The 18,657-nt window shown below is 41.8% G+C and overlaps 1 protein-coding gene across 1 annotated transcript in view; it reads right to left on the reverse strand.

The window, feature by feature from the left end:
* The window catches only part of LOC135700887 (uncharacterized), a 139,801-nt gene that overhangs the window by 110,051 nt on the left and 11,093 nt on the right, over positions 1-18,657 (reverse strand). The window contains exons 2-3 of the mRNA XM_065221545.1: positions 17,319-18,307; positions 15,939-16,088 (exon numbers count right to left, since the gene is read on the reverse strand). Coding sequence (XP_065077617.1) covers positions 15,939-16,088; positions 17,319-18,164 — 996 coding nt within the window. The 5' untranslated portion in view covers positions 18,165-18,307. The remainder of the gene's footprint in view (positions 1-15,938; positions 16,089-17,318; positions 18,308-18,657) is intronic.

Raw genomic sequence — 18,657 nt, forward strand, 5'->3', positions numbered from 1 at the left:
CTGATTACGCGCAATGCCTCGACGCAGCGTTGCCCGATGAAGGAGAGCTCACCGAAGCCCCTCTTGAGGACTGCTGGAACAACGTGAAAGCTTGTGGAATGGAATCGACGGAACGATTGGTTCGACGAAGAGTGTCAGACGGTTTTGGACGAGAAGAACGCAGCGCGGGCGAGGATACTGCACCAAGGAAACCGCCAAAATGTGGAGTGATACAAACAGAAGCGCCGCCTGGAAGAGCTGAAGTGCGAAGGAATGCAGCATCTGTATAGTTCTCACGAAACGCGCAAGTTCTACGAGAAACTCAAGGCATACTTTGATGAAATTGACGTAGTAACCAATTTTACGGATGTTCCAGATCTTTCGGTGGGTCATCTGGTGACCATTTGGAGCCAATGACTACACACTTAGAAATAACTAATTTTACACGTGACGGAATCCGTCTTTGACATAAAATATGAGAAGTAAACAAACATGTCATCTAATATTAAGTGCTCCGAGACTGAAAAGTTCGTTGCTCGACGAAAAGTACGTGTGATTGAGCTATATTTCGCGTCTGTTATGACTCAAATTTATGTCAAACTTGACGCTCGTATATGTCACTCTCAGAGCACCTAAATTTACATGAACTTTTCTAAGTGTGTAGCTAAAAAAATCAAGGCCTACTTTGATCTAATTTACACAGCAATCAATTTTACGGATGTTCCGTATCTACCAGCGGACCATCTGGTGATAAGTCGGAGCCATTGAACAGCTAACGCATAAAAAATCACCATTTTACAACATTTCTCATTGTTGCAGAGAAAAATCACGATACTTTGATCGAATTTATGTAGCACTAAATTTTACGGATGTTTCGGATCTTCCGGCGGATCATCTGGTGACCACTTGGAGCCATTGAAATGCTTATATATCTAAAATCATTAATTTACTACATTTCATATAGTTGCAGAGAATAATCAAGGCCTACTTTGATCAAAAATACATATTAATCCAGATTAAGGTTGATCCGGGTCATCGGAAGGCCTTCCGGTGGGCGCTCAGTATTTAGAACCAGGTTATGGGTTGATTTTGTTAAAATATTAATCAGCACTACCCATAGATGCCTGTTGCTGTGGATTTCCAGCACCACCTTGTTCTAGACGACTGGTACCTTTTCTCCCCCCGATGGCCTCTCGGAAACCCGGAATAAAACCGGAACCACTTGGCCAATCTGTTCCAATTTTTAGTAGACCATAATTTCGAACATTTTTCTACTCACTGTGAAAATTTCAACCAATTTCATGGTTAAGCAAAAAAGTTATACCTATGCAAACATTGCTATTCGTATACCTGTTCGTAAAAATAAAAACTGTACAAGCGCGTTAGGCCCTCCCAAGATGTTCCCAATACTCCAAAAATGCTACATTTTGTACACGGAGAAAATAGACCCACTACAGCGCCACCTAGAATCGCGAATGTGAAAGTGGCTCGCTCCCCCATACATTTTGACGAAATTCCCCATACAAACTTCAAGCCGTTTGAATGAGGGGTTCCCGTGAACCAAATGACTTCAAATTTTGGCAGGGTGATTCTGACCCCCCAAACTACTATTCCAGAGGGTAGCGTTTGAAATTCCAGACTTTGACTTTTTTTTCCATATAACGCTGAAACACTCTAAAGAACAATTTACCTCCGGTAACGTCTGCCATTTCTAGTGGTTCAACGTCAACCCCTTTCGATGCAGTGGTGTCATACGGAAGCCAATAAACGTAATCGTACCCAATCAGTGACAACTATTTCATCAGTATTCTTCAAGCCACCGGGATGCACGCCTGCAAGATTTATGGAAGCCCCTAAACTCCTCGTCACAGCCGAGCCATTGCTGTCAGCACCCTGCAGCCCCTCCGGTCCTGTGTATGAGTGCGGGGAAGGGGTCTTCCAAGCCGCCATTGCTGGCAAGTATGCAGACGTTTCAAACAGTTTACTTCCTGTGACATTGGTCGATTTCAATTGCAGCTTATCAACGAATGCGGGCTTATCTGTCAACTAACGCACCACGGAAGCTCCCGGCTCTACGTTACCAGTGGAGAGCAGTTTAAATGGTATGTCGGAACGCCTATTTTCGGTATTTTACCAGAATCTTAGAGGCCTGAGTACCAAAATATCCCGTCTTCACTTGCTTTTATCGAGCTGTAATTACGATGTTCTTGTGTTCACTGTAACTTGGCTTAGATCTGATATTGACACCGCAGAAATTTCGTTCGAGTAAACCATATTTCTATGTGGTCGTAGCACATCGATCAGTATTCACTCACGGGGAGGCGGAGGGCTGATTGCGGTCATAACGCATATATTTTGTGAACCTATTTCACCGATAAATTGTGAGCAACTCGAATATAATAGCCCTGTATCTCGTGTGAAATCTGGACACCGCTCGCTCTACATCATTGCCATTTATATTCCTCATGTGAACGCAATGCAACTAATTTCAGAAAACTCTTCAAAAGCTGATGTGGTTCTGACACTAGAAGACTACAATCTTCCAAGTCTCCGGTGGCAATCAGACAAAGGCTTTATCCCGTCAAACGTTTCCTTGGAAATCGAACGTTGCCTCACAGAAAATATGCTTGCATCTGGTTTGCGTCAGGTCATCGATGTTGTGCATACTAACGGCAGACTCCTCGATCTTGTGTTTGTCAATCTACCGGAGCACTTAGACCTCATTGTACCCTCAACTCCACTTTTACCAATTGACGACCATTCAACTTTAATTTTCAGTCGTGTGATTTTGGTCGTTTGGATGACGTGCTCTCAAACATCGAATGGGATGCTCTACTACAACAGGAAACATTGGACGATTCTGTAGCTTTCTTAAGTGGACCCTACACGTTTGCTTCTATTGACAATAATCGTATTGTCAATACATTCTATATTGGCGTCAATAAATTCTATATTGACGTCAATACATCGGTATTGACAATAATTCAGTATTCACATCATCAATATAATTGTCAATAAATCCTCTTCGAGCCAATACATTGATACGTGTGGGGTTCGCTTAAGAAAAGCTTTTGGCAGTGCTTAGGGACCACGTACCTCAAAAGAGACAACGAGTTTCTTCAGTCTATTACAAGCCCTGGTGGACCTCTGAACTACGTCATCTCCGAAACGTCATTGGGAAAGCACGCAGCCTACATGGCTAAGATTCAATCAGATGTCAAGCAAAATCCTTCATGTTTCTGGCATTTTGTGAGAAACCAAAAATCAGCAACTCGCATTCCAACAAACGTAAAATACGACGATTGCACCGCTAGCTCTAATTCGGAAGCGGCAAGCCTTTTCGCCAAGTTCTTCGAGAGCGTGGTTAGCAAATCATCACCTGTTCCTCGCTTCATCCGTTTTGTTGCTTCACACGACATAAATCTCGCGACGTTCAGTTTTCCGTCATCGAAGTACTGAAAGTCATCGCAGAACTCGACGTTGATAAAGGCCCTGGAATAGACGGTATACCATCCTTGCTGCTAAAGAATTGCTTCACCGCACTTGCATCTCCTATAAAATCTTTATTCAATCGTTCGCTGCATGACAGGATATTCCCAGTGGCTTGGCAGTCAGCTTCTATCATTCCGATCTACAAATCCGGCAACTGCAATCAAGTTACAAACTATCGTGGTGATTCTGTCTAGTGCTGCTTGAGCAACATTTTCTAAAAACTGGTGCATAACGTTTTGTATAACGCCGTATCTTCATTAGTCTCCAGTAACCAACATGGTTTCATGAAACAACGCTCCACGACTTCAAATCTGATATATTACGTCAACACTCTGTCTTGCCAAGTCGAACATGGATCGCAAGTTGATTCGATTTACATCGGTTTCGCTAAGGCCTTGGACACTGTACCGCATATTTGGTCATTGGTCATTGAAAAAATGATACACATGCGGTTTCCGGAATGGATCACGTAGTGGCGGTTTTCGTACCTGCCGGACAGAATACGTCACAATCCCAACCGTTCAACATCACGTTCGGTGTACCCCAAGGAAGCGTTCTCGGGCCGCTATATCAATATCTTCGTGAACGACTTGTGTATAATGCTCTCTTCTTTTAAACTCTATTTTGCCGACGACTTTAAGATGTATCGTGTCATCACGTCTTCAGAAGGCTGCGTGGCATTGCAAGAGGACATCAACGTTATGCTTGTTTGGTGTAGCGATAATCTAATGCGCGATAACAGAGACAAATGCAAAGTTATTCCTTTTATGCCACGCACCAGGCCAGTATCCTTCAATTTAATATGGAATCCGTTATACTGGAGTGAATTCAATCGATTTACGATCTGGGCGTAACTATTGACTAAACATTTAAGTTTGACGAACATGTAACTATTAAAACTGTAAAAGCATTTTCTGCACTCGGATTTATTCGTTGACATGCTTCAGATTTTACTGATGTGTAAATGGTGCCCCACATCAAATTGCATCACGGAAAAACGCTGTAGATAATTATCCATTGGGTATTTTCTCTAGACAATTTAGGTAGAAGTAGTTAAGAGTGTATTGTTTACACTGTATTTTTATCGTTGTCAGTTTTTCGAAAGTTGAAAGAAAATGGCGTCACCCGAAAAGCAACGTCTCGAATTGATTATGCGCAAGTACCTGAAAAATCCTCAACTCTCTCATCGGGACATCGGAAAACAACTCGGAATCGTGCAGTCAACGGTGAGTCGTGTGATTAAACGTTACTACGAAACTCTGAGCATTGTACGGAAGGAGAAATGCGGTCAGAATGGATGTTCAATTCATGATCAGGATCACAAGCGTGTCGTGAAAGCGTTTAAGTGGAATCCCAATGCTTCGGTCAGGGATGTGGCCAAAAAGTTGAATCTGTCAAAGTCTTTCGTTCAGAGAGCCAAGGACCGGGAGGGACTGCATTCGTACAAAGTGCAGAAGGCTCCAAATCGTGACGAACGGGAAAATACGGTGGGAAACTCATGAGCCCGGAAACTGTACACCCAGATGCTGCCGAAGCCTCATTGTCTCATCATGGATGATGAGACTTGCGTCAAGGCGGACTTCCGGCAGCTTCCGGGGCTAGTGTTCTTCACCGCCCAGCACAAGTTTAATGTTCCGGAGGAAGTAAGGAAGCAGAAAACTTTCAAAGTTTGCCAAGAAATACATGATTTGGCAAGCGATCTGCTCATGTGACAAACGGAGTGTGTCGTTTGTGACTACCGGGACTGTAAACGGGGAGATCTACCTCAAGGAATGTCTACAGAAGCATCTGCTTCCTCTGTTGAAGCAACACGAGGGCCCTACGATCTTTTGGCCAGATCTAGCTTCGTGTCATTATTTAAATGTTGTCCTGGAGTGGTACGAAGCCAACGGGGTCACTTTCGTACCCAAGGACATGAACCCCCCAACGCACCGGAACTAAGGCCCATCGAAAATATTGGGTTATTATGAAGCAGGCACTACGGAAGCATCCCAAGGAGGTCAAATCTGAGGAAGACATGAAGAAAAAGTGGGTTTCCGTACAGAAGAAACTGCAGCCAGATGTTGTACAGAACGTAATGGGTGGAGTTAAACGTAAGGTTCGAGCGTACGGTTATGGTATTGAAGTTGAATGAAATAAATTACCAAAAGCTTAGTAATGGGTTAAATTTTATTGTCTGAAAGTTTGAAAATGATTGGTCAACTAGGCAATTTTCTACAGTGTTTTTTTACGTGATGCAATTTGATGTGGGAAACCCTTTACGCTATCAAAACATTATATTGTTCGTTAGTGTGAAGTATTCTTGCGTACGCTGCTTCTGTAAGGACACGCGACGCAGATCTTAGCATTTGAGCGTGTGCAAAGGAAATTCATACGATTCGCTCTGCGTTAGCTTCCCTGGAATGAACCAGTAAATCTTCCATCTTGCACCGACCGATGTTGACTGATCAACTTGGAAAGTCTGTCAGCGAGGCGAATTAAAATGCAGCGCATGTTCGTGTTCGATGTCATCACGATGTCTTAAGCAGATACCGATCAACATCCTTCCACGCAGGGATGCCAGATTTTTTTTCTATCCAATTCCGTAGACTTATTCAAATCTACGGATTTCTACGGATTTTTTTTAGTCAAAGGTGATATTTTTTTAGTTCTAAGGTGATATTTTACGTTAAATGATAAATCGATGAAAGAACTTTTGAAAAAAAAAGACTACGGATAGCCCTCTGGGGTTGTACGCAATGGTGACGTCAGACTACGTGATATTATATAATAAATGTTATTTGTTAACTGCAGCAGGACTTGTGTTTTGTATAGGAATAGGAATTTGAGCAGGGTTCTCTCTGTTTATACTCTTTATTATGACTATGATTGCCCTGTAAAGAAGCTGTTGATATGAATTTTAGTTGGGACATGTTCAGAAATTTAACTCTTTTGGAAAATCTTGGTGGCCGAGTAGAGGGCCGATGGTAGTACAGGCATGAATACCATAATACTGTTGCACCTGTAGTTTTTGGCACACTTTCACTGATTGCTTCCAGGGGATCCTTGTTCAGCCATAGCAAGATGTGCGCGTGAGGACTTCCACGGTGCTGAAATTCAATCGTGTCAACTAGCTTGTTGAAGCACACGCAGCACGTGACTGGATCATCATTGATCAGAGTTGCTCTGTGTAGTGCAGTCAATTCCTGGATAGGATCTGTTAAGTCATTGCTATTGTGTTCCTCTGACAATCGATGTAGGAGATTCAACAAATGGGGCCACTTCATCTGATTTGCACTGAGTGTGAGGAACATCGTAGGCTTTCCCAATTGTCGCATCATGGTGAACAAATTTCTCTTCCTTAAGGGGGGAGTACACTTTGATTTTTCAAAAAATGTATTTTTCTTTGGCTTAAAATGTACCTTGGGATGTATACTTTAATTTAGAAAAGACTCCAAGTCCGCCAGAATATTCCTTACCGCTTTACGAAGCGATTTCCTGAAACATGTACCGGCGCGCTGAGAGAGCATTTGAGCGCGCTCGGAATTTTTCTGTTTTACCGCCGTTACCGACGTAGCCAGCGGTCCGGTGATGCCCAAATCGGGTGTTCGTACATTGTAGATGGCACCACTGTCGCACAATCGATTTTCATGTATACCTATCTAATCGCATGGCGTTTAGTTTACGGTGCGTCATTGTACGAAACACGTGAATCATTAGCCCGAACAAAAAAGTGTACGCAACGAAAAAAGGCGATAAAAACAGCAGTTACCGGACACGAGACAGGGGGAAACGGAAACTGCGGAATAGGTTCCAGATCGAAGGTGACAGCGAGGATGTTTCGGCGTCAGCGAAAAAACTTCGGATGTCGAAAGGACAGTACCACGTCGTGAACCAGGCTTTTGGCTACCGGCTCATCTAATTCCTGTCGGTGTTTTCTGCACTATCGGAGTTGGTTGTCTGTAAGCAGTGCGGTTCGGATTTAAAATTCCAGGAAACCAGTGTTCGTGGGTGGGGTTCAAACTCGCTGTTTGTTGCTCCAAGTGTGAACCACGAATATAAATTCGTGCCCGCTAATCGGCCACGGATTCGAAATTAATCGACGTATAGTACTGGCTATGCGGATTCTTTGTGTCGGATTGAATGGCATATCAAAGTTTTGCGCCTTCATGTGTTTGCCGAGTCCAGTTTTCAAATCATTCTACACGAAACTCATCAAAACGATTTCCATCGCCACATCTTCCGTATAACAAATGCCTATGAAGAATGCAGCTGCTAAGGAGAAGGAGTTATCGGAGAATAACGGCGAGACGACCGGTCTAACGGTTTCCGGAGATGGCACGTGGAAGAGAAGGGGCTTTCCTTCTTTGCTGGGCGCGACGTCATCGGGTGGCACACGGGGAAAATCATCGACCTGGAGGTAAAATCCTAAATTTGCAAATCCTGCGAGATCTGGGAGAAGAAGGAGGGATGGAAGGAAACTCATCATGACAAGTGCGAACGAAATCACCAAGGGTCATCGGGAAAAATGGAGGTGGATGCTGTAATCGAGATGTTCCAGCGGTCCGAAAGTCTACACGGAACGAAATACAGCAAATACATCGGGGACGGCGACAGCAAGACCTTTAAAGGTATTATTGACAGCCAGCCATACGAAGATTTGATCGTGCAAAAGAAAGAGTGTAACGACCACGTGCAAAAGCGTATGGGGAAACATCTTCTGTCACTCGAAGTTGACGGGAAAACTCATTGACGAGCTGACGATGTACTATGGATTAGCTATTCGGAGGAATTCTTCATCACTCGAAGACATGAAACGAGAAATCTGGGCAACTTTAAATCATAAGATATCGACTAACGATAAACCACAGCACAGCAAATGTCCAGTAGGCCCGGATTCCTGGTGTTCCTGGCAGAAGGCGAAAGCGACCGGTGAGCTGGAGGACTACAATCACAAGCCTGCTATAAAGAAGGAACTTTTTGTCGCTCTCAAACCAGTTTACACAGAGTTGTCCCGAGATGACTTGCTGCAAAGGTGCCTCGGCGGGTTTACTCAGAACGCGAACGAGTCTTTCAATGCAGCTCTGTGGCAAATGGCGCCGAAAACTGTTCACAGCGGGAAGTCGGTGGTGGATATCGCAGCTGATATTGCTGCGTGCAATTTCAATGATGGGATGATGGGTATCATGGAAATAATGCAAGTACTAAATCTGGAAATCGGCCCGACTACAACTACAACTTCTGCCTGGCTGCTACAACTTCTGCCTGGCTGCTGACGCCGAACGCACGAGCAAGGTGGAGTCGCGCCTCACGGATGCAGCGAAAGAAGCCCGGAGATGCAGTTTGGCGACCAGAAAACACAAGGACTTCTTGGATGACAACACAGAAGGCCAAATGTATGGAGCTGGCTATGGAGCTGGCATCGCATCACTTATCCACGAGAAAAATGAAATTTTATCTCTAAACGCGTTTATCTCGAAACAGGGTTTTTCAAACTGGCGTGGAAAATAACTCTTACCAGTTATCATCACATTTAGATATCGCCTAGGTTTTCTTGTTCAGAATTAAATTCTGCTTAGAAATACGTATGCACATTTTCGATTTTGTCAAAAATGGATTTTTAATCCACGATTTTGTAAGCATTTTTAGTGTGGAAAAATAAACTTTTTTTTTTCTAAGGCTACAATTTTGAAAAAATTAATTTAAAAAAAAATCGGAATACGTATTTCTAACCCAAATTTCATTACTAATCAGGATTTTTGTTCGATTTATGTTCCAGGATCACATGGAAAGGAGTATTTTCCCACGCCGTTTTCCGACTTCCGCGTGAGGACGCTAGCGCGACCTGGTGCACCGGCCACGGGAAGACGCCAATCGAGTTCAAAAAAAATACAAATTGTAGTTCGAAGGATGACTAATAAATGGGTTGTAACATATTTGCCCTCCCTGAGTGTTTTATTGCTTAAAAAAATTAACGAAAATGCCTTACTATTTGGACGTTCAAAGTGTACTACCCCCTTAATAAGGTGTTTCTTAAGGTCCACGTGTAATGTTTGCGGTTCTCGTGCACTTAAAAGTACATTGCAAGCTTTCGGAAACTGTAAGCCGAAGAACTTTCATTGTAATATACAACAAATGTGGTTTGGCCACACGCCTGTCTTCACGACGAGTTTCACTGGATGCCATCATGAAATATGTCACCCGAACTGCTGGCTTGAATTTCCTTGCATGGCCGAAACAAATGGCAGGAAAAGCTATCTCTTCGCCGTGCTCGTCATATATTAATGACAGAGGAACCCTGTTTTGCGCGAGAATGATCTCTAGGCATTTGTACTCACTCCAAAGGAGCGTCTCCTGTTGCCCAAGCTGCAATTCTGTCTCATTTTCCACGGTAATGGTTTCCAGCTCAATTTGAGGATCCACTGCAGGGATTTCAATACCATCTATGGCGATCTGATCAATTGTGATCCCGTAGCGGCAGTACAATGGTGTCGTCATCTAATAAGAAAACCACGCTTTAACCGTAGTTTACTTTACAAAGCCGGACAAGTACGACGACTTATGGATAACGAGTTTTTTGATGAACACGTTGAAGGCCTTATCATCATCGAGCTGACGGGGAAGAGAGCGTCATCTCCCTTACACAACGCAAACGGTAGACCAAAATTCGAGCAAAAAGAAAATTATTAAGCAACTATCATATGACATATGTGATTTCGTTCTAATTCCTCAATTGGGTGTAAATTAAACCACTTCTGATCAGATATGTTATTACTAGGACATCGTTGCTTGATATTTTCAGAATTCAAACAAGCACATCATCAGCAGCTCTTATTATGAGAAAAACTAAAATACAAACATTTGTGACGGCCTTCGGCGACAGTGTCGTATGACAGAGCCTGTCGTATGACATTTTAGTTTGGTACTGTAATTTGAAAGCTTGTTTTGCAAGTGTCCGAAGCAAAAGCAGTCGATTATCACAGAAAATGTGTCGGCTACGATGACCGCTTACAAGACTGGTCTTGACATGACTTTTATTCGCCATGTTTCACGCACAGTCTGACGTTTGCTTGCTCAAAAAGCGGTTGACAAGCTGCAGAGGTGTATTTTACTTTATTCTTTCCCTTCAGAATCAGATTGTAAAATTCGATTCTGAAGGGAAACGTACACTGAAGAAAAAAATCCTTAGAAACTGTACCGAATTCCGTAGATTTTGTCTACGGATCCGTATTTTCGCAAAAAAAAATTTAAAATCCGTAGATCTACGGAGAGTTACGTAGATCTGGCATCTCTGCCTCCACGTCGCTTCCAAAGTTCGCCTCTACTGGCAATTCCGTACCACAGGAAGAACTATGGGCACCTCAATCCGCTTGATTCTTGTCTTCGGACGTTTAATTAAGTTGACGACAAATTCGATTTAAACATGTCCAAAACTATATTTTCACATAATCCTATGGAATCTAATCTAGAAAATAGTAGTAAATAGTTCAGTCTGTGCGAGTTAGTCGAGTTAGTGGAGATCATAAATAAATAAAAAAAAAAAATGGTGTGGAAATTGTGTGTGTGTGTGTGTGTGTGTGTGTGTGTGTGTGTGTGTGTGTGTGTGTGTGTGTGTGTGTGTGTGTGTGTGTGTGTGTGTGTGTGTGTGTGTGTGTGTGTGTGTGTGTGTGTGTGTGTGTGTGTGTGTGTGTGTGTGTGTGTGTGTGTGTGTGTGTGTGTGTGTGTGTGTGTGTGTGTGTGTGTGTGTGTGTGTGTGTGTGTGTGTGTGTGTGTGTGTGTGTTCAATCTAACCCCCACTGGCCGGCAGTGGTATTATGGAAGAACTTTGCTCACAACAATCCTTGATGTAAAAATTTAAAGCCAGTTTAGTTCGGGAGTTAGAAAGCGATAGCCATAATGCCTGGTAATTCACGTCCATTCCGAGGTTACTTTCACACCCGAGTAGCACATTTCCGTCAAAATAAGTTGCAGCAACTTGTTTACGACTGATATTAGTTGTATAGAAGTTGCCACAACCGATTTGTGACAAGCGTGCTACTAGGGCATACAATAAGCCCCGCATGTAAACACTACCGTTATCATATGAATAATGGTACTGCAAACACACTTCCAGATTTCGAAATGTGATGTTTATAACACTAGTTTACAGCATTTTTGAACTCGGTAAGGTGATGATCATTTCAAATGCAAAATCCTACGCTGAATTCAATGCCGTGGTCAGAAAAAATTAAAGTAGAGCCATTTTTAAGATGTACAAAAATTTGGTTTTTTGAATTTTGGACAAAAGTACGATTACTAAAATGTCAATATCTTTGGAACTAGTGCACCAATTCTAAATCTTTTTTTATGAAAATGAAGCTAAATAAATTTGCTTTCGTTCATTAGGATATTATGTCTTAATTAAAGATTTAATTTTGAAGTCATTTAAAAATTTACAGCTTTTTTTTTATTTTTCCTGCGAATTTTCCATAAAAGTCTTGTTTTAATCAACATTTTTAATGGGATAAAAAGATTCAAAAAATCATTCCATAATTTATTCTTAAAGTACATTCAAAACCGGAGAAAATGAGCCTTTAATGGATGAAATCGGTTGGAAATTGTCGAAGTTATGAGCATTTTTGTAAAACACTTAAAAATGTTGCTGAAATACAACAGCTTTAGAGTTCCTTTTCTAGGTGTCGTTGTAAGCATCCAAATCGCATGTAAAGTTTTCATGGGAGATTCTTTTCTCTACATATCAATTTGATTAAGGCATATCAGGATTTAAAACCGAGTTGATACAAAAGAAATTTATTTAGGTTTTATTAAAAATGATTGAGAATCGAATGACTTTGTCTTAGATGTTTTGAACTTGTTTCTCGAATCAGATACCAACAATAGTCACCCATCATTGCTTCATCCCAAAACCCTTGGTAACGACGTTCCATCATCTTCATTTGTTGGTGAAAACGTTCGCCGTGCTCATCACTCTCGTCACCAAGATTTTCCGGGAAAAAATCCATGTGAGAATATAGGAAATGTATCTTCAAAGACATATTCACACCTGTGTTCAGTGAAATAAAAGGATTTGAAATTAATTATATGTAACAAACACAATATTTTTGATTTATACCTATTTTCTCATAATTTTTGAGCAATTCATCGACGGCTTCCTCATAATCTGGGCTTCTGAAATTTCCTAAAAAGGTTGTGACAACACGCTGGAACGATTTCCACGCTTCTTCCTCATCTGGTGTCAAAACTGTATTGAATGCGGAATCATTGAGCAGTTTTTTGATCTGTGGGCCAACAAATACACCTTCCTTTATCTTTGCGTCAGATAAATTAGGAAATACTGATTTCAAGTACTGGAATGCCGGCCCTTCTTTTTGCAACGCTTTGACGAAATTTTTGAATAGCCCAAGTTTTATATGTAGTGGTGGAAGTATTATGCGTTCTTTTACCACAAGAGGATAATTTTTAACGTTGTCTTTACCAATTGTGAAATTATCCCGTTTTGGCCAATCTTTTCGGACGTAGTGTTCCTTACGAGCTCGACTGTCCCATTTACACAAAAAACACATATATTTTGTGTATCCCTGTTGCAATCCAGTCAACATGGCAACCACTTTAAGATCGGAACAAATTTTCCAATTGTGTTGATTGTAATTTATCAAATTGAGCAATAGAGCCATTGATTCATACGTTTCCTTCATATTAACGGCATGAACTAATGGAATAGAAGGTTTCTCATTCCCTTGATGCAGTAAAATGGCTTTCAAGCTCAACTTGCTGCTATCGATGAATAAACGCCATTCAGCTGGATCATATGGCTCACCAAACTCTTCAAACAAGCCGTTTACGTCATGGCAAAAAACATGCCTTGTCCTTTGTAGAATAATATTTGTCAAATTTCTTGTGACGATTCCTGTGACAAGAAATTTTGACCTCCTTGCTCAGCATGTTGTGTTCTTTCAAGCGTGATGCCAGCAATTTGGATTTCTCCTTCGATAAGTCGAGATCTCGCACCAAACCATTAAATTCGGATTGTGTAAACAGTTTTGGGTTTCTTTCCAATTCCACCTCGAAGTCTTCCTCGCATTCCTCCTTGAATTCCTCCTCACTTTATGTAACGGTCGATTCAACAGAGGGCGCTCGTTTCCGCTTTGGATAAACAGGATACGGGACCGAACTTGAATGTGGAACAGGTTTTGTCATAGAAGCCACTTGTGGATACTCAACTGTTTTGTGACGTCCTTGTTGCTTAACTTTTGTCAAGCAGAAATAACAATCCGTTGCATGACAAAACGATCGACGCCATATGGTGGGCATGTCAAAGGACAAATAGCGACTGACAGATAACAAATAAGTGAGTTAGTAAGTAAGACATTAACACTTATCAAAAATAGATGAAGTAAGATAATGTCGATCAGGAAAGAACAAAGCACTACCATGCTGTACATAAATTGTTTATATGAAAGTTATTCAAAAAATCAATTTACCTTGCGCCTGACATCCACCTAGCCAAGCACGTTTTGCACGAACTAAATAATACTTTTGGAATCAACGGTTCGTCAAAGTCTCCAGGATCAATTTTAAAATAAAGCCTGTATACAGTTTGCAACGAAGCAGTGAAATTGACCGATTTTGTAAATATATAGTTGCCACACGCGTAACAAAACTTTTGAGGATCATTTTTACACTTGAATTCACGTTTTGTCGTATACATCGTTAAGCAATGTTAAAGAAAGAAAGCTGTCAAATTGAGTTGGTTGCGTTAGGTTCTCGCCGAGCGGTCTCACAAACACTAGCGTAAATTATATTGTTGAAAATATCCCATTTAATTTTGCGTGACAGCTGGTAGTGTTAGTGAAATGCACCGTATGCGTACACGTCCGCAGAAAGGCTTACTGGAAGTGGTGCATGAACCTAGGAGCGGGACAACGGCCAATCTTGGAACATTCAATTTCCATGATTTTACAAAAAATTTCATAACTTCGACAATTTCCAACCGACTTCATCCATTAAAGGCTCATTTTCTCCAGTTTTTAATGGATTTTAAGAATAAGTTATGGAATGATTTTTTGAATCTTTTTATCCCATTAAAAATGTTGATTAAAACAAGATTTTTATGGAAAATTCGCAGGAAAAATAAAAAAAAAATGCTGTAAATTTTTAAATGACTTCAAAATTAAATTTTTAATTTAGACATAATATTAGAACGATAGCAAATTTATTTAGCTTCATTTTCATAAAAAAATATTTAAAATTGGTGCACTAGTTCCAAAGATATTGACATTTTAGTAATCGTACTTTTGTCCAAAATTCAAAAAAATCAAAATTTTTGTATATCTCAAAAATGACTCTACTTTAATTTTTTCTGACCACGGCATTGAATTCAGCGTAGGATTTTGCATTAGAAACGTTGGTCAACCACTAAAGTTCACACTTTTTATGTTGTTTTGTAAACTAGTGTAATCAGATGGATCTCACCAAATTTTGCCTCCGAAAAATCTTCCGCGTTGTTTTTACAACCGAACACAACATTTTGAATCACATACGAATTTTTTCATTTGCCCCGAATTTTAGCCTAACACCTCATTCGCGTGCATATTCCGGAAGGCAGAACGCCAGCACCCCGGTAAAACTCTTCTTGGGAGGTAGGCAAAGCACCAAAAACAAGCGAAAAGAAAAACCGACCAACGCGACACCACAGCAACACAGCTACTCGAAAAAAATTCTATTCCCAGAGTTTTCACTTTAATTACAATACCACTAAAAAGCTTCTTAAAACGTGATAGATCTTAATTTACACTTATCCACACGTGAAAACTAATATTTGTTTACTTGGTATTATTAAAAAATATGCGGAAAACAGATGAAATCAGCGCTAGCGAAAACAAAACCAACCGTTCGTGGACAGAGCCTACCGCGTTTTTTTCAAAAAAAAAAAAAAAAATTGTGTGGAAATTGGTTTCAAATCAGTGTAACACAAGAAATGTGGCTTTAAACATGAGGGCTGTTTGGGTTTGCAAATCTTTATACTGCTGAAGCCGTGCTCCACCCTTAAAAGTTGTTTTAGTAAGCAATTTAAAATAGAAGTAGAAATCAAGCTCTTGATCTGAACAGGACTGCAAATAATCACATTTCAATTGACAAGTACAACCCACGGGGAATTGATGTAAATAAAATTCAACTTGCACTACTGATTCACTCATAAATGCATTTCGACTACCTCCCTGTGGCACAGTAAAGCTTTCAGATAATTTGCCCAGCAAACCCTGGAGCAGAACCAATTTCATCGATGCCAATACGATCCGAACAACTGTTGATTTATACAATTGGCAGCTCCGGGGATATTGAACTGGCTTACCGACTGACTGGACTTACACACCAGGTCAATCGGTCGACCAGATAAAATGTAAAAATTGCAACCCTAGAGGCGTTATAATGAACCCACACCAACCGCCCATTCACCTTATCACCCAATGCAGTTGGTTGCAACTTACCAGCTTTCCGGACGAGCCGTACTTTCTCGCCCGGTCCTTCTCGAGCCGTAGCAAAATCTGGGCATTCTGTTCGCACGTGTACGTGTGCTGGCGAGGATTCTTCCTGTCCAAGCTGTACTGATATAGTGGCCTTAATGGATTTGGTATTATCTGCAAATATTTGTGAAACAACAACAACAACAACGAGAAGCATGAGAAAATGGCTAGAAATATTGTGCGTTGATGGTGGTGGCCCAGCTACGGTAAAAGTGATTGCGTAAATATTTAATGGAGTTTCGTGGTACAAATTTTTGGGTCACCTCTTGCGGAAAGGGGATGTTGTCCTGGTCAGTTTCGCTTCCGTTAGTCTTTATTTGTTTTTGATTTCTCGAGGTGAATATTAGGATACTGTCCTCGTGGGACCAGCAGAGCCCCGAGAAAGTTACACCCGGAACAAGTGGCAGCCGGGATTCGGTGAAGTAAAGGGAATCGGAAGATGGATTACCCTAAATCAATGTCGTCTTCACGCTCTACCGGTGGGTGGCTGGTGGTGGGGATCCAGCGCTAGTAGAGACTACGTGATTAGGGTGATGTTTGATATGCAAGGTGGAGTTAATACAAAGAAGATTGTTTTATTGTGTTAACGTGCAGATGGAAGAAAGACGTATCGCAAGGGTGGTGATAGATCACAGCGGAGTCTCATACAACTGACCGTTTCTGCCTGAATACATTTCTTTTATCTACACAGTTAAGTGCTTGATGGAGAGCTTTTCTTGGAATATGGGATTCTTTCATCAGGAATTATAAGTCTATTGAAGTGGAAGCTTACGGTTGGTGAATGAAAATGTTTGCTCAGGTTTGAACTGGATTTAAAAACACAATTAATGTGCACGTTTAGCATAATTTTCAGACCGGACGAATTTTACCCTTCTCGTGGTTGCTTCCAAATGAGCTAGAATTTAAAGGGGATGATCAGAACCTGAGCATGTTGGTAAATTCCAACCGAATGCAAATTATATTGCAATACTAATCGATTCGTAAATAACCGCCTTCGATAGTACCTGTTCAAGCCCTATTAGGATGATATCGATATGCACAAAGTGCTTCTCTGGTAGCAACTAATTCAATTAACTAACTGTTTGAAAACGAATCCCTACAGGGAACGGCAAGCAATCTTGCAAAGGTTAATTACTGGCATTTATCCGATAATTATGGCACAAATAGGATCTACGTCGGGCTGCACTCCGCGTGATTCAATTTCCACCGATTGTCGCCATAATGCCGGCCACTAGGATGGCGTGGAACACAACGCAAAAGAAAACGTGGAAAGAGATTATGTGACCCGAACACCCCCACCACCGTCCCCACGGAAAATCCCACGGGAGAACTATAGGTACTCACCTCCGTCTCGGCATCGCAGCTGCACAGTGACAAAGTGCTTAATCCGCCGGCACCACGCCTGAGCGAATTCTTGGCGCTGCCGCCTCCGCCGCTACAGTCCTTACTGTTTTTCAAGATGGAAGAACTGCTGCTGTGACCAGCAGCGGCGGGTCGGGTTAGGGTAGCGTTGGCAGCCACCGTCGTTGACACCGGATACTGGTACTGCTGTAGCTGCTGGGCCGGAGCCTGGGAATTCTGCTGCTGGAGGTGCTGATGATGTTGGTGCTGGTGATGATGGTATCGATGATGATGTTTGTGAGAATGATGCTGCTGCTGCGGATGCTGATAGTCCGATTGAGACGAGGAACAGGTCGAGTAGCTATCGTTGTTCAGATCCGCAGCGTGTTTGCTGTACTCTTTCAGCTTTTGCTGATGAAGCAGAACTTGCGTTTTTATTGAGGACTCGTTGGTGCTATTTACATTTAAATTGGATTTCCCCCCGTAGCTGTTACGTAGCGTGTGAAAGCGTTTAAACTCATCAGCTGAAGTGTTGGCCGAGGCATCCGGTTTGACAGTGGCCGTTGGTTTTACCATGCCACCCTGCTGCTGGTTGGCCGGTAGAGCTGTTTGGGATCGCCACTTGGCCGATCCGCCGGTGTTGGACCCGCTTCGACCGACCGTTGCTGATTGCTGTCCATTGTTGTTTGCTGCGGCGTTGGTGGCACTATACTCACACTCGCTGTAGGATTTTTTCAATCGTTGATGATAGCTATTGTTACGCTTCAGCGTACTGGAAGCACTTGGACCCGGTTCGATTTTCCCGTTGTGCTTCACATAAGCTTGCCCGTTGCGGTTGATGTCGGTCATTTTGGCGCACTTTTTATGCTAATATTGCCGCTCGAATACACACAGGGGCGCACTTTTTCTCCTGGCTCGTTGGCACGAACCGATTATGATCACAATTTTCTATCATGTGCTAAGCCGCACCACTCTTATCTGCTATCCCCGGTCTGCAGAAGGAAAGTGGATTGGAATTTGTGGGGATATTTTTTTACCAATTTCTTATTGGCAGCTCATGCAGAGTTTTGATCCTTGAAAAGATAATTCTCGAGTCTCGAATCGATAAGGATTTGTGAAATCTTATCTGGAATTTTCTTTCTGGTTTATTTTCATTTGCTATCTGCTCCGTCATGAACCCATCAACACAAAGGCCGGCATATAAAGGGTGCTGCGATCAAAATCTGGTCGACTTAAGCTTGACACATTTATTTTAATCGAGCATTTCTAGCGTCACTTTACAAAATGTCATAACCCGAGTAACACAAATTCATGGTATTATGTTGAGTAAACTGCTTTACAA

This window comes from Ochlerotatus camptorhynchus, unplaced genomic scaffold (assembly GCF_037179485.1).
Source record: "Ochlerotatus camptorhynchus isolate MF236.1 unplaced genomic scaffold, CSIRO-AGI_Acam_v1.1 ptg000144l, whole genome shotgun sequence".
Classification (NCBI taxonomy): domain Eukaryota; kingdom Metazoa; phylum Arthropoda; class Insecta; order Diptera; family Culicidae; genus Ochlerotatus; species Ochlerotatus camptorhynchus.